The 16237-nt window shown below is 36.4% G+C and overlaps 1 protein-coding gene across 2 annotated transcripts in view; it reads left to right on the plus strand.

Annotated features, from left to right (window-relative positions):
* The window catches only part of Polk (DNA polymerase kappa), a 46510-nt gene that overhangs the window by 28100 nt on the left and 2173 nt on the right, over positions 1 to 16237 (plus strand). For both annotated transcript variants that reach the window (XM_042691118.1, XM_042691117.1), the window contains exons 6-13: positions 207 to 360; positions 2646 to 2885; positions 3610 to 3734; positions 5531 to 5697; positions 8801 to 8833; positions 9949 to 10045; positions 12401 to 12572; positions 15217 to 16119. In XM_042691118.1, the coding sequence (XP_042547052.1) occupies positions 207 to 360; positions 2646 to 2885; positions 3610 to 3734; positions 5531 to 5697; positions 8801 to 8833; positions 9949 to 10045; positions 12401 to 12572; positions 15217 to 16119 (1891 nt within the window). The remainder of the gene's footprint in view (positions 1 to 206; positions 361 to 2645; positions 2886 to 3609; positions 3735 to 5530; positions 5698 to 8800; positions 8834 to 9948; positions 10046 to 12400; positions 12573 to 15216; positions 16120 to 16237) is intronic.

The raw sequence follows: 16237 nt of genomic DNA on the forward strand, positions 1-16237 counted from the left end.
TGCTTTAGATCTATTTTAATACAAAAGAAAATTTGATGAATATGCACTGGTAGTAAATTATTTATTCCTTAAGTCCAAGAGTTATTGATTGCAGAATCATTCTTGTAGTTGCAAAGTAAGAATATTAAAGCTTCCCATCAGCTATAAATGACAGGAAGTTTTGCTGTGGCAGCAAACTTTAAGGCTTTTTTTTGTTCTTTTTGAAGGTTAAAGAAATACTTGCTGAATATGATCCTAATTTTATGGCCATGAGTCTTGATGAAGCGTACTTGAATATAACAAAGCACTTGCAGGAAAGACAAAACTGGCCTGAGGACAAAAGAAGATATTTTCTCAAAATGGGAAACTTGGTAGAAAATGGTAAGAAAATTATTAGAATTAGCAAACCAAGGAAGTGGCGCTGTAGCTCAAGAGGTAAAGCGCTCACCTTGAGCTGAAGAGCTGAGGGATAGCGCCCACGCCCAGAGTTCAAGCCCCACGACCAAAAAAAAAAAAAAAATACAGTTAGAATTAGCAAACCAAAACAAACAAGACCTTTTAAGATGATGATCTAATTAACTTATTACTGTGCACAGATGGAAGGACTAGATGTTCTTTATAAAAATGAATAATAAGAAATTTTAAATATACCAGTTTTTTAGTTAAATGTATACGAGACCATTTTTACATTGAATCAGCTTGTTAATAAATCTCAGGACTTTGAGTCTTCAGAGTTTCTAAACAAAGTATCACAGAAGTTGTTTTCTTAAGATCTAGCTATCAAAGGGTTCAGATTACATTGAATCTAAGGAAGTTATCTGTTTAAGGTGACTTTTTTGTTACTGATAGAAATTAGATATTTTTTAAAAGATTAGCTTCAAACAGATCAAAGCATTCAGTGACTTTTTTTTTCTTCATTTCTAAAGTTTTCCATTATCTGGTTCCAAAACAGCAATTACATCTGTTTCACCCTTGCCAAACTTAGTGACTTCTCTCTTTCTTTCCTTTCCTTTAGATCTTATTACAGCTTTATATATAATGAAACAAAAGTTTCATGACTCCATAGGTTTTTCACATAGTCCCATTGTTATCCAATGCAATGCCAAGAAACATGAAGATGCCACACATACTGTTCCCAACTCTTTGCCAAAAACACAACTACTTCAAATATCTGAACTGCCCTGAATCCCAAATGAAAAGGTGTGATAAGGGTTTTACTCACAAACCACAACCACATGTTATATGCATGACTCACTGACTGCATCAGAGGAGCCCTACAGTAATGGGAAACCCTTGAAGCAAAAACATTATACATGGCATAAAATTCTAGGTTTCTTACATTCTGTGGGACTCACATCATTTAGAAAGTTTAATATAGACAATAAATAACAACTCCATTTCCTTATGTTAAGCCCTAAGGGAAAGGTCATTAAACAACCATTTCTGGACACAAAGGACTCCTTTCTTGGTATAATTTTATCATTTGGGGACTTGGCATGTCGCTTTGCTTAAAAATGTCACTTTAGCGGTTCATTAGTTTTTACAGGAGAGAAGGAAAATCATTAAATGATTATGTCAAAGTAACTTCTAAAGGCCTTCTGTTATGATTCCTTTTATTCTAGATTTAAAATTTTTTCATTGGGATTAAGATAAATGTTTTTATTCTGTGTTGATATGATACTTTATAAACAAGAAAGTCAAAGTGAATCTCGAATAAAGAAAATTAAGAATATTTTAGATTTGAAAGTATTCCTAAAATGAAGAAAAACTAAAACAAAACAAAACTCATATTTCAGGTATACTATATTGTTTAATGCCTTTGTGCTTCATTTCTAAATTCTAACTTAAGAGGCGTTTTCTTCCTGGAGGAGAATAAAAGAAAAAAACTATTTCTATTTGCTTTTTTCGGGGGGGGGGGGGGGGGGAGGGGGCTTCGGTCGTGGGGCCTGAACTCTGGGCCTGGGCCCTGTCCCTCAGCTCTTCAGCTCAAGATTAGTGCTCTACCACTTGAGCCACAGCGCCACTTCTGGCTTTTTTCTTTTTGCTTATGTGGTGCTAAGGAATTGAACCGAGGGCCTCAGGCATGCAAGGCAAGCGCTCTACCACTGAGCCACCTTCCTAGCCCACTATTTGCTTTTTTTTTTTTTTTTTTTGCTGGTCGTGGGGCCTGAACTCTGGGCCTGAGCTCTGTCCCTCTGCTCTTCGGTGCAAGCTAGCACCCTACCACTTGAGCCACAGAGCCACTTCCAGCTTTTGTCTGCTTATGTGGTGCTGAGGAGTCGAACCCAGGGCCTCATGCATGCAAGGCAAGCACTCTACCACTGAGCCACCTTCCCGACCCTATTTGCTTTTTTTTTTTTAAAGAAAAATGTAACAAGTTTCAAAAGTTAATGAGTTTCACATGTGATATTTTCTTTAAAATATATCCTATAAAAATGGATATTCTTTTTTAAAAGCCTGGACAGTGATTCATTTATTAAATAGTTACAAAATATATATGATGGCATTTCTGAACTTAGTCTCCAGGAACAAAACTAAACTAATTGTGCTTTGTTATCTTATGAAACAATGGAGAAAAGAAAAAAAAAAGAATCAAGAGAAACCTCAATTATGAAGTAAGAACTCCTTAATTTGAAGATGAGTTAAGATTCCTATTTGTAATTCAGATAAACCTGGAAAGGAAGTTAATAATGTTTGTGAGCATGAATGGCCCAGTTCTCCATTACTTTTTGAAGATAGCCCTCCTGATCTGCAGCCCCCAGGAAATCCTTTCCAAGTGAACTTTGAAGAACAAAACAATCCTCAAACTCTCCAAGATTCCATTGTTTTTGGAACATCAGCTGAGGAAGTGGTAAAGGAAATTCGTTTCAGAATTGAGCAAAAAACAACACTGACCGCCAGTGCAGGTATTTAAAAGGATACTAATGGCCATTGTGGTTATAATACATCTATTATAAATTGCCTTATTTACTAAAACTCATAGTCATTGAAAACACCTTTCTGAAAAGGAGTAATTTGCTTGTAACAAAAAAGATTTAAAGATTTTGGTTATTATTTTAAATATACTTCAACTGTCTTTTTTTTTTTTTTTTGGTTGGTCGTGGGGGTTGAACGCTGAGCTTGGGCGCTGTCCCTGTGCTCTTCAGCTCAAGGCGAGCACTCTACCGCTTGAGCCATGGCCACTTCTGGTTTTCTGATGGTTTATTGGAGATAAGAGTCTCATGGACTTTCCTGCCTAGGCTGGCTTTGAACCTCAATCCTCAGATCTCATCCTCCTGAATAGCTAGGATTATAGACGTGAGGCTCTACCACTGAGCCTCCTTTCCAGCTCCTACTGAAGGTCTTAAGTAATCTGGTAACAGTACTACTTACTTAGAAATTACTCTTAGTTAAAAAAAAGTCATGAAGAATTAGATAATCATCAAATAGTGCCACAGGTACTAATACAGTTCCTTTCCCCAGTACCATAGCAAGCCTTGGGGAAATAGTAATCAGATCTGATTTTTGAGGTAGCATTCTATACCATTTTAAGTTACTTGAATTTATCATTATTGGTATATTTTGGTCATTACAGAATTATAAACTGCACATAATCACAACTTAAAGTCATTTGAGTGTTCTTCTTTTAAGGCATTGCCCCTAATACAATGTTAGCAAAAGTGTGCAGCGATAAGAATAAGCCAAATGGACAATACCAAATTCTCCCCACCAGGCAAGCAGTGATGGACTTCATCAAAGACTTACCTATTAGGAAGGTGAGACTGAATATAAAATTTATTATCCATACATATACTCTGATTTCTGATGATACACTATGTAGGCTGAGTTTGGTCTTTGTTGAATGTAGACTTGGAGAAAAGTTTCTGCTAAACCCTAAAAGTAAAGTTTAGGAGCTTAGTTTCAAAAAAATAATAAATGATAGATTTTTAAGTTCCTGCCAAGAAGAAAAATGAAATGAATGTTTGAAGGAAGTGTGTGTGTGTGTGTGTGTGTGTGTGTGTGTGTGTGTGTGTGTGCATATGCTGTTCTTGGAGCTTGAACTCAAAGCTTGGGTGCTGTCCCTAAGCTTTTTTGCTCAAGGCCAGTGCTCTATCACTTGAGTCACAGCTCCATTTTTATCTTTTTGGTAGTTAATTGAACATAGATAGGACTTTCTTGCCTGAGATGGCTTTTAACCGAGATCCTCCTAAGTATTGTGAGTCACCAGTGCTTGGCACTGAAGGAATTTTCTTAACGATAAATACTATCATCTCTTTTTTTTGTTGGTCATGGGGCCTGAAATCTGGGCCTGGGCTCTGTCCCTTGGCTCTTCAGTTCAAGGCTAGCGCTCTACCACTTGAGCCACAGTGCCACTTCCAGCTTTTTCTGCTTATGTGCTGCTGAGGAATCGAACCCAGGGCCTCATCATGCAAGGCAAGCACTCTACCACTGAGCCACCTTCCCAGCCCCACTATCATCATTTTTAACTCCAAATTTTTTTTACTACCAAATTAATAGAAATGATTATTAGACATCTAGAATTTTTGTTTTTAACAAAACTACCATCTTTAAAATGACAATATTACTTTTTCAAATATATTTTATTATTCTTTAGACCATATGTATCTTCACATATAGCATATATAGATCTCCTTTTTTTGCGGGGGAAGGGGGGAGTGTCCAGTCGTAGGCCTGATCTCTGGGCCTGGGCACTGTCCCTCAGCTTGTTACCTCAAGGCTAGTGCTCTACCACTTGCGCCACAGCGCCACTTCTGGCTTTTTTTTTCTGCTTATGTGGTGCTGAGGAATCAAACCCAGGGCCTCATGCATGCAAGGCAAGTACTTTACCACTGAGCCACCTTCCCAGCCCTATAGATCTCCTTTTTAACCACACTATATACAATATGATGTTCTAGAGCTTGCTTTCTTTCCTTATTATATAAGAATGAATTTGAATAAAGTATTTTTCAATGTTCTAAAAAGTCTTTTTTTTTTTTTAGGGGGGGGGGGGTCCGGTCGTGGGGCCTGAACTCTGGGCCTGGGCGCTGTCCCTCAGCTCTTCAGCTCAAGGCTAGTGTTCTGCCACTTGAGCCACAGCGCCACTTCCGGCTTTTTTCTTTTTGCTTATGTGGTGCTGAGGAATCAAACCCAGGGCCTCATGCATGCAAGGCAAGTGCTCTACCACTGAGCCACCATCCCAGCCCCAAGTCTGTTTTTTAAGTCTACATGCATATTAAAATCATAAATCTTATAGTAAAATGTTCCATTTAGTGTATTTCTTCTACCATTCCAAAGTTTAAGCCACTGAACTCATTTTTAATGCTTTAAAAAATTCCATGAAATGCTAGTTTAAAAAATACCAGAACAGCTTCTTACTTACAAGATAGTCATGTTATTGACTATCAAAAGTACTGTAAGATTATAACCTCTGGCCAGGGATGCAGTTGCCTAGCATGTGCAAAGTTGTAAGTTCAAACCTAAAACCAAACACACACATATACACAAATACACACACACAAATCTGAGTCCTAACTTTAATTTCTATTAATTATAACTATTGATTCTTTTCTAGGTTTCTGGAATAGGAAAAGTTACAGAAAAAATGTTAAAAGCCCTTGGAATTATTACTTGCACAGAGCTCTACCAACAGAGGGCATTACTTTCTGTCCTTTTCTCTGAAACATCATGGCATTATTTCCTTCATATTTCACTGGGTCTAGGTTCAACAGACCTGGCAAGGTATCTGTATATGCAGACATGTTGCTTTTCATTTTTTTAGCATTTATTGAAATGTCTTAATCGTTGAGATGGATATTGTAAAGACAACATATTTTAAACTTCTTTTAGATTAGTGTAATTCAGAATATATATTTGGATTAAAGCTAGCAGTTGGGATATGGGAGAAAAGGAGAATATCTATCCCCTTCTAGTTAATGGTTTCAACAGTTCAGTAGATGGACAGTTAGCTTTCTGTCCCTGCTTTGTTCTATGGTCAGAGTATAAGAAGAATGCTGGTAGTTGGGTTGTTCAGGGAAGAAAAGTGACTTATATTCCATAATTTTTCCTTTAAATAAGATTAAATGCTTCCATGAAAGACTTGAAGAACTAAATACCGTTCATTTCTTCTCCAGATTATTCAGTCAGTACCAAGTTCTTAATGTTCTGTGCTATTCTAGACACTAGAGGCAACAATGAATAAGACCAAGTTCTGTCCTTGTAGAGTTTACACACAAATGTGAGAGGTAGACAGTAACCAATAGACAAATGAATAAAGTGGAGTAAGGGTGGAGAAAATGGCATGGTGATTGTAAGTGTTGGTAGCCACTATCCAGAGGCAGAGACCTGAGGAAGCCAGCCAAAGGACTGGCTAGGAGAAGATGGAACAGCTAAAAACGTAAGAGGAGATGGGGCTCTGAGCTTTCTTCATCTAAACTTTCAAAAATGAAGTTCACTGTAACTAGAAGGTTAAATGATTGGGAATAAACGAAGAGAATTTTTAAAAATGGAAATTATAAAAATCAATCCTAGGTATTTTTTTTACTATCAATCTGTTGCTGTGCCCTTAAAATTTCCCCCCCCCCTCTCGCTCTCTTGCTCTCTCTCCCCCCCCCCCCCTCTCTCACACACACACATATAGAGACAGTCTCACTACATAGCTCAGTCTGAGTTCTAAAGTGATTTTCCTGCTTCCTGAAGCAGGATGCCTTCTGAGTACTGGGATTACAGATGTATACTACCACACTCAACTTCCTTTATATTCTTCTACTTCAGCTAAAGTCCAGTAAAATCACTCACTATGCCTATAAATAGCTGTTTTGTCCGTTAAGCTTGATAAATCTTACAGAAATCGGAAGGTTTGTTGGATACACTAGTGCATGCCTATAATTCTATTTCTCAAGAGACTGAGACAAAGCCAGCCTGGACTATGTAGTGACAATCTGTCTCACAAAAGTAAAGAAATTGTGCATCTCTTCCTGCCTGTTGTTTTAGGTCCACAGTTAACTGACTTACTTATTTGTTTATATATTTTATGTATTTAGGTTCTGGGGTTTTAATTCAAGGGGCAAGAGTTCTACCACTTGAACCACAGCTCCAGCCCTTTTTTACTTTAGTTATTTTTTTCAGGTCGGTTTCATGCTTTACCCAGGGCCAGCTTCAGAGTACAGTGCCTCTCATGTAAACTGAGGCCATTGGCATGCATGCCACCATACATGGCTGTATATGGTGATTGATTGAGATGAGTCTCACTAATTTTTTTGCCCAGACTGACCTCAAACCATAGTCCTCCATGTATCTGCCTCCTGAGCAACTGGGATTATAGGCATGAGCACTTGTGCTAATTTTGATCTTAAACAGATAGAATGAAAGATAAAGATATTATAGTAGTATAAATAATCAAGTATTTGAATAAAATGGAAAGCAAAACTTCTTGAGTCAAAATCTGGTACCTTTTTTTTTCTTACCACTGTGCTTGCAAACAATACAGTTTTGGCAGGGGGGGGGGGGAGTTTGTTTGGGTTTGTATGTATGTATGCGAGTCCTGGGGCTTGAAGTAAGGACCTGGGTTCCTACTCTGAGCTTTTGCATTGAACCATAGAGTCCCTTCAGGCTTTTTGGTGTTTACTTGGAGATAAAGAGTGTCAAGGATTTTCCTGCCCAACCTAGCTTCAAACCATGATCCTCAGATCTCAACCTCCTGAGTAGCTAAGAATACAAGCAGTACAGTGCCCAGCTCAACAACACAGTTTTGATATAATACATTAATCTCTAATTATAAATATGCAGGTGAGATATTTAAATAAAGTCTATTGGTAGGTTTTAATAATATGAAATACTAGGTTTCTGTTTCCCTCAATGTAATTACTTTCTCCTTCAAACAAACTCTGTCTTCCTTTTTTTTGTGGTTCTGGGGATTGAACTCAGTACTTCATGCATGCTAGGCAAATACCTTAGCTGCTGGGCAATGTTCCTAAACCACCATATTTACTTCCATATTTGTTTAATCTGTTTCCTTCCATTGGTATGTAAGTTTCTTAAGGAAAGACGGTTGATCTGTTTTACTCATTATTGTTTTCACCAATTTCTAGAACAGTGCTTGAGTCCTAATATGTTCACTAAATGTTTGGAAAAATAATAAAACATCATGTCACAATTTTTGTTTCAATTACTCCTGTCAGAGCAGCTCCAATCTAGTCAGTTTGGGTTCCCAACATCCTGTTGATGTGTACCAAACTCTGATAGAGCTTTCATAGAGTAGTATAAATGAATAACGAAGAGGCTTATAGCTAGATAGTTTAGCCCAAACTAGATAAATTTAATTAAAATTCAATTACAGCCACAACTTTATACCACTATCTCCTATTGGTTTTTATAAGTATTTTATAAGTTATAGTTTAGATTTTATATATATTAAGGATTTAAGCTTTTAATAGCAGCAGTTTATAATATCTGCCTGTTTTCAAACTTCCTTTCTTCAAATAGATATCAATTTGACCCATGACATGTATAATCATAATAACATGTTTTATTATAATTTTAGAATTAGATTAAAAGGAAAAACTCATAATTTTTCACAGCATATGTATAAATTTTAATTTAAAAATTGAGGTAATCTAAACTAGGTGTAGTGGTGCACACCTATAATCTCAGTACTTTTGAGGTCCTGAGGCAGGAGGATAGGAAGTTCAAGGACAGCCTGGACTATGTAGGGAAACTGACTCTGAAGAAAACAAAACAAATGAATGAGTGAAGATATCTAAAAAGTAACTTATATATTAAGTTCTCTTGGATAATAAAAAAATTATTCTTTGAGAAAGAAATAATGACTTTTTCTCATTTTTAGGGATGGAGAAAGGAAAAGTATGAGCGTTGAAAGGTAATTTTTATTGTTTATTAGTTAGAATTCATGCTTCAAAAATTAATTTTTAGTAAAGTATTATTGAAATTTTAAAAATTATAAATCACAACAAATAATTTATATCAATTCACACTCCTGGAGTACAGGGTTTATTATCCTTGATTGCTGTATCTCTGGGGGGGGGCGGGAATTAACTAAAGTTTTTGGGTTTGCTCCTATTCAGTGTATACTAAGCTACTTAGGATCCCCACTCTTTATTTCTAGTTGTATTTGTAAGTGCAATTAAGTCTTACTTAGGAAATTTAAGAAGTAACAATGAGAATTCTTCTTAGAAATCTTCAAAGATAAGTCAAATGATCAGCAGCCTGGAATACAAGTTGAACGTCTCTAGTCTGAAAATCTGAAGTCTGAAATGTTCCAAGTGTAAATCATTGAGGCCAGCATGCTACCACAGTAGAAAATTCCTCACTTGACCTACTGTGATAGGTTGTAGTCAAAACACACACTCAAAATTCTGAGTGAAAGTACCTTTAGACTATGGATATGAGGACTTTATGAAATACAAATGAGTTTCATGGCCAGACTTGGGTTCCCTCTCCAAAATCTTCTTATGTCCCTTCAAATATCCCAAAATTCAAAAAGTCCAAAATATAAATCCATCTTTTCCTTGTATGCACTTCAGATAAAGTATCCTCAACCTGAATAAAATATCAGTGATAGAGAACATAAAGATAATCTAATTAAGTGGACTTTTATAGACTTATGTGGAAATCAGATGTGATCTCAATAGAAATCTGGAGGGAATATGTCAGTTTTCAAAAGTCCTTCAGTTGTTCCTCAGAGCAGCAAAATTCCTGAGACACTTAAGAACCATTGAGTTTAAGCCCAAGGACCAGAAAAAAAAAAATGTAGAGAGAGCAAGAGCCATAAAAGTTTGCCTTTGCTGATCTATTTACCATCTAAATAGTTTTCCATTAATGTTTTAATTTATTATGTATCTTCATCTGAAATTTTTTGTGCTACAAAAAAATGAAACAATGTTATGCCACCAAAACTGACTACAGGTATGTCATTCTCAAACTATTCAGAGTTGTAGTTTACTATGTGCACTAACATTGTTCTTGTCTCTCTAGGACATTCAGTGAGGTAAGCAAAGCAGAAGAACAGTACAGCTTGTGCCAAGAACTTTGCACTGAACTTGCTCAAGACCTCCAGAAAGAGGGACTTAAGGTACTTTATTTTGATGTGGTGTTTTAGCTTAAATTTTAATAATAAAATACCAATATAAAACAAAAGTTATCTGAGACTTTTCTTAAAGATGAATACAAATTAGTAAATGTTGGAACAGAACATTCCTGTCCCCAACAATCAGAAACAGATTCAATCTGACCCACATCTGAGTCTCCAATGAGATCATGCTATGGGAGAGCAACCTGTGGAACTGGAATGGCTCCAGGGGAGTGACAGGCAGTTTGTGCTACCTCAGGAGAACATTTGAATGAAGGACTAAAGCAAACTTATATTGGCATTAGAGAAAAGGGCAAAGGGAAGGCTTTGCCTAGAATTGTATTCACATATTATTAATTCATCCTTGAATATTTTTCTCACGTAGACAGTGACCTTTTAGAGCAGGCATTTTGTTTCAAGGCTCTAATCTAGCTTGTTTAACACAGTGAGAATAAAATCCTGGAACACTTTCAACTTTCTGTTTTATATCTTCCCTCCCTACACTCTCAAAACAGAGTTGGAATTATTACAAAGGGTAATATAAAAATATTTGAAAGTTGTTATTATAGCTGGATGTGGTGGTTCATACCTGTATTCACAGCCCTAGGGAGGCTAAGGTAGGTTGATTGAGTTTGAGGCCAGCCTGGGCTATGTAGTAAGACCCTGCCTCAACACACACACAAATACACACACACACACACACACAAATACACACACACACACACACACACACACACACACACACACAGAGGTATCTGATTAGCATTGTTCTTATAATCCTTCTCTATTACGCTTTGAGTAAAAAATTCTTTTAAATTTAAAAATATTTAAATTTTAGAATCATTATAGATTTATAGAAAAGAATACCGATGTATGTTTCACTGAGTATTTTCAATGATTAAAAGTTTGTCACAGTAGTGAGAAAGAAACATGAGCATATTGCTATTAACTAAACCTTATACTCATTTGGATTTGCCTTATTTTTCTATAGTTACCTTTCCAGGGGTCAATCTAGGAAACTACATTGCATTTATTCGCCATGTCTCCCTGGTCATCTCTGTGACAGTCCTAAGGACTTGTAGCCATATTTCCTGCAAATAGGCCTCAATCTGTTTGTGTCCAATAGCTTTCTCATGTTTTGACCAGAATTATAGATTTCAAGCAACATTACCACAAAGTAAAGTGCTCTTTTTACCATATTCTGTCAAGTGTGTCAGCCATGGCTGATGTTAACTTTCCATCACATGACTAGGTAGTATTTCTTAGCCCTCTCTACTGTCAAATTACTGCTTTTCCTTTGGGCAGTGAGTTAAGTTGACTAGTCTACCCTCAAGTGAAGAAATGCTGAAATTAAGTTCCACCTGCCAGAGATCCTAGGAGAGGTATACAATATAACCATTATGTTTGCTATAGAAGCATTAAGCACAATTAATTGAGCCACTGTCACCACCCCAGAATGCTTTCTGGTACCTTTAAGACAAAGGAAGTTCTTACAAAGAAATTGTTAAGTTTGAATTAAGGGACTTGTACTTGCTAGACAAGCACTTTATCATTGAGATATGCCTCCAGCCCTTTTTGTTTTTATTTTCTGATAAGGTCTCCAGCTTACTGCCTGGGCTTGCCTCAGACTTTCAGTCCTTTTATCTATGCCTCCTGCATAGCTTAGATTACAGTCATGTGACACCTCATCTGGCATGTTTGTTAAGATTAGGTCTCACTACCTTTTTTTTTTGGTCAGTCCTGGGGCTTGAACTCTGGGCTTGGGTGCTGTCCCTGCACTCTTCAGCTCAAGGTGAGCGCTCTACCACTTGAGCTACAATACCACTTCTGGTCTTCTAGTGGTTTATTGGAGATAAGAGTCTCACAGACTTTACTGCCCCAGCTGGCTTTGAACTGCTATCCTCAGATCTCAGCCTCCTGAATAGCTAGGATTACAGGCATCTCACTTTTTGCCTGGGCTGGCCTTTAAATGTGATAATTTCAAACTCCATGTCCCAAATAATTGAGATTGTAAATCATGAGCCACTGTGCACTACTCATGAGATCTTTTCAGTAAACTACCTGTAGAAAGATTTTTTTTCTTCACTGTTTAGAATTAATCTCTAAGAGAGATTCAGCAAAAAGTAAAATTACCAGTTAACTTTACACTTTATGTAAAGATATTTTATAAAATCTGTCTGTAAAATATTGGCTAAAGTGAGATTTGTAGATTACTTATAGATTTTATTTTACGAGTAATTAACTATATAGTCTTACTTATATGTGTATATAAAAACTTTTCTGAGTTCTTCTAACCTGAAAACAACTTTTCTAGAAGCTAGAAAGCCTTTATATAATAATGTACTCTATCTGTCACAGGGAAGAACTGTTACCATCAAGCTGAAAAATGTGAATTTTGAAGTAAAAACCCGTGCAATTACGGTTTCATCTATTGTGTCTACTGCAGAGGAAATATTTTCCATTGCTAAAGAATTGCTGAGAACAGAGATAAATGCTGAATGTCCATATCCCTTGAGATTAAGACTTATGGGTATGATGGGTATTTTCTTCTTGTTCTTTTTCCTTAACTCTTTTAGGTTCCCCCACCCCCGCCTTTCCCTTTGCCAAAAAAATCTTTGGAAATAATCTTATCCCACATTATTCATTCATTCATTCATTCGTTTTATTTTATGGTACTAGAGATTGAATTCAGGGTCTTGGACTTGCTAGACAAGTGCTTTATCACTGAAGCCATGCCCCTGGTCCACCTCCATTTTCTTTCTTAAAGTTGTTTAGGAAGTTGTTATTGTGCTGCTACCATTTACCTTAATTCCTGAACTATTTTAGATTCAGTCCATACTAATTAAAACCGTTCTTATTGTAGCTGAATCTTGGAGCAAGATATGTTTCAAAATTCAAGACTTTGCAGATATTAGCTGACAAAAATCAGTACACATTAACTATGCTATATAATATTCCCTTGGGAATCTGGAAACATGTTAATATTTCTGTAGCAAACAAATTATTCACAGACTGTGAAGACACTAACCCCACATTAATTTAGTTATCATTTATTACATGTTGCTACAGTTTTCAGAAATTTAGGGGTGACAGAATTACAGATAAAAGGATTGAGAAACTATAGAAACACATTAACAGCCCAAAACAGAATGTAGGAGAGAATGTATACAGATAAGCACTCCAAATGCCCACCTTACTGCTAAGACTGGGCAGTTTCCAAAGATAGCATATCTTGAAAGCAATTGGATCAAGTTTGTTAAAGGAGCCACAGAGCAACTGTTTATAACAACTTTATTTATAATTGGGGAAACTTGGTTACAACCAAGAAGCTGTCCTTCAATGAATAAATAAATAAACTATGGTATATCTAGATGCAGGATAATTTTTTCCACATAAGTAAGCCATGAAAAGACTTGGAGGAAACTTAAATGCATAGTGTCAAGTAGAAGAACCCAGTGTGAAAGGATGCATACAGTATGATTTGCATAATATGGCATCTGGGAAAGACAAAACCATGGAGACCATAAAAAGGAAGTAGCTGTCCAGGGCCAGGGAGGGATAAGTCTGCATAAATTTGACTAGTCAGAGCACACGATTTTTAAGGCAGTAAAACTCGTCCTTATGATTCTATAATGGTAAAATAAATATCATTATAAATTTGGCTAAGCCCAAGGGAAGTACACTACCACCAGGAATATATGTAAAACACAGTGTCAATGTAGACTCCTCAGCTTAACAAATTTACCTTCTGGTGCAAGATGTTGCTAGAACAAGAGGTGACAGAAAATGGAGTCAGAGCAAACTCTTCCAAGAGAAGAAGAGCTAAAGAATCTGTATAGCTCAATTCAGTTATGAACTCTGATTTACTGATACTATATCTCAGACACTCATTGCAAGTCCTATGGAATCATGCCAACTCTGACAAATTGTTCCTACTTAATGATATCTAGTTTGTTTTTTGTTTTGCCAATTCTGGGGCTTGAACTCAGGACCTGGGCACTGTCCCTGAGCCTCTCTGCTCAAGGCTAGCACTCTACCACTTGAGCCCAGCACCACTTGGGGCTTTTTCTGTTGTGTAGTACTGAGGAATCAAACCCAGGGCTTCATGCATGGTAGGCAAGCAATCTACCACTGAGCCACATTCCCAGTCTTGATACCTAGTTTTTATAAAGGGAAGTTAAACCCTATTTTAATTATACCAGTGCACCCAGTATTGGCAACTACTCTGGTAGTAATGAGAGGATGTGAATATGTACATACATGCAGATTTGAAAAGACCTAGAATTTCTATTTCAGGCATTTATCCCAGAGAAAAGTAGACGAAAGATGCATATATTGAGCATTATTTATAATAATAAGATAATTTAAGTTTTTATATTCACTCATACTATTACATAAAGTTATATCACAGGTCTGGTAGAAAACTAAGTAGCTGAAAAAAGTTACATTATATTTCAATCCAACATGGGAATTTTTCATATACATATTTTTTAGCAAGCAAGGGCTAGGAATGTGGCTTAGTGGTAGAATGCTTGCCTAACATGCATGAAGCCCTGGGTTTGATTCCTCAGTACCACGTAAACAGAAAAAGCCAGAAGTGGTGATGTGGCTCTAGTAGAGTGCTAGCCTTGAGCAAAAGAAGATCAGGGACAGTGCCCAGGCCCTGAGTTCATGCCCCAGGACTTGCACAAAAAAAAAAAAAAAAAAAAAAACAAAGTTTCAGAAAAGTATGAATATTTTAAGTATATTTTGTAAATATATGGGAATCATTAATAATCATTACCTCTAAAGAATAGGAGTTAGGTTCTAAGTTTGTATAAGGATTGTTTATGTGTTTCACAATAGGCATTTTAACTATATGTACTATAACTATATGAGAAATAGTGTATTTTTAAAAAGAAAGTATTAGACTGGGAAGGTAGCTTCAGTGGTAAAGTATATGCTACTGTATGGAAGGCTGTGGATTCAGTCTTCAGCGCTGAAAAGTGTAAGAGTGAATGTGTGTGTGTGTGTGTGTGTGTGTGTGTGTGTGTGTGTGTGTGTGTTCTGAATTTATTCTCTCCAGCTTGCCTTTGTATATATGTCACAAAAGCATTATATGAAGTTTTTATACATTAAGAGTCAATTGGCTTTATAGAATTTGTAATTGATTAATTGTGATTGATTTAATTTAGGTGTTCGTATATCTAGTTTTTCCAGTGAAGAAGACAAGAAGCACCAACAAAGGAGCATCATTGGCTTCTTACAGCCTGGAAACCAAGCTCTGTTAGCCACTTCATGCGAACTAGATAAAACTGACAAAGATCAGTTTGCAAAACCTCTAGAAATGTGTCATAAAAAGAGTTTCTTTGATAAAAAAAGATCAGAACGGATGTGGAACCATCAAGAAAAATCTAAATGTGAAACTGTGGATAGACAAAGTTCTCAGCTATCACAGCCATTCCAAGTTTTAAAGAAGATGATTGAAAATGTAGAAACATCAGAGAATTGTCAAGTATTTACTTGCCCCATTTGCTTTAAGGAACAAGGGCACATCAGTCTGGAAGCCTTTAATAAACACATGGATGCATGTCTTGATGGCCATTCAAGCAGTGAGAACTCTAAAATGTTCTCATATCCACATGCTTCCTCCACTGCCATGAATCAGAAAGAAAGTATACCTCATTCTTTTTCACTTTGTGAGAAACAAAATTATGAAACCCATGAGAAAAATCTAGAAATGACGTCAGTGCATTGTGTAGATTCAGTAGAGACTAAAAGTAATTCACCAAAAGCAGAAAATTCAGACATTTCAAGGGTTAAGTTTAGCAAGAAAGAATGTTCCAATCTTCCAAACAAGTCACCTATTACAATTTCATTGGAAAATGGAAGTGGGCAAGAATCTCTTCAGTCTTCTATCAGTGAAATGACAAGCCAGGCTCTAGTTTGTCCAGTGTGTAACCTTGAACAAAAGACTTCAGATCTTACCCAGTTCAATGAGCATGTGGATATTTGCTTAAATAAAGATATTATCCAAGAACTGAGAAATAATGAATTTAAGCCAGTTAACCAACCCAAAGAAAGCTCTAGAAGTTCAGGTGAGTTTGGTGTCATTAAGAAGAGTATGGTTTTCTAGGAATACATCTTAGCAAAATTAAGGAGATTGTTAATCTGAAAGAATTACTGGAAAAAGGTGGTTTGTTTATTCTGACATTT

This window comes from Dipodomys spectabilis, unplaced genomic scaffold, assembly GCF_019054845.1.
Source record: "Dipodomys spectabilis isolate Male_0828 unplaced genomic scaffold, ASM1905484v1 ptg000140l, whole genome shotgun sequence".
Taxonomy (NCBI): Eukaryota; Metazoa; Chordata; class Mammalia; order Rodentia; family Heteromyidae; genus Dipodomys; species Dipodomys spectabilis.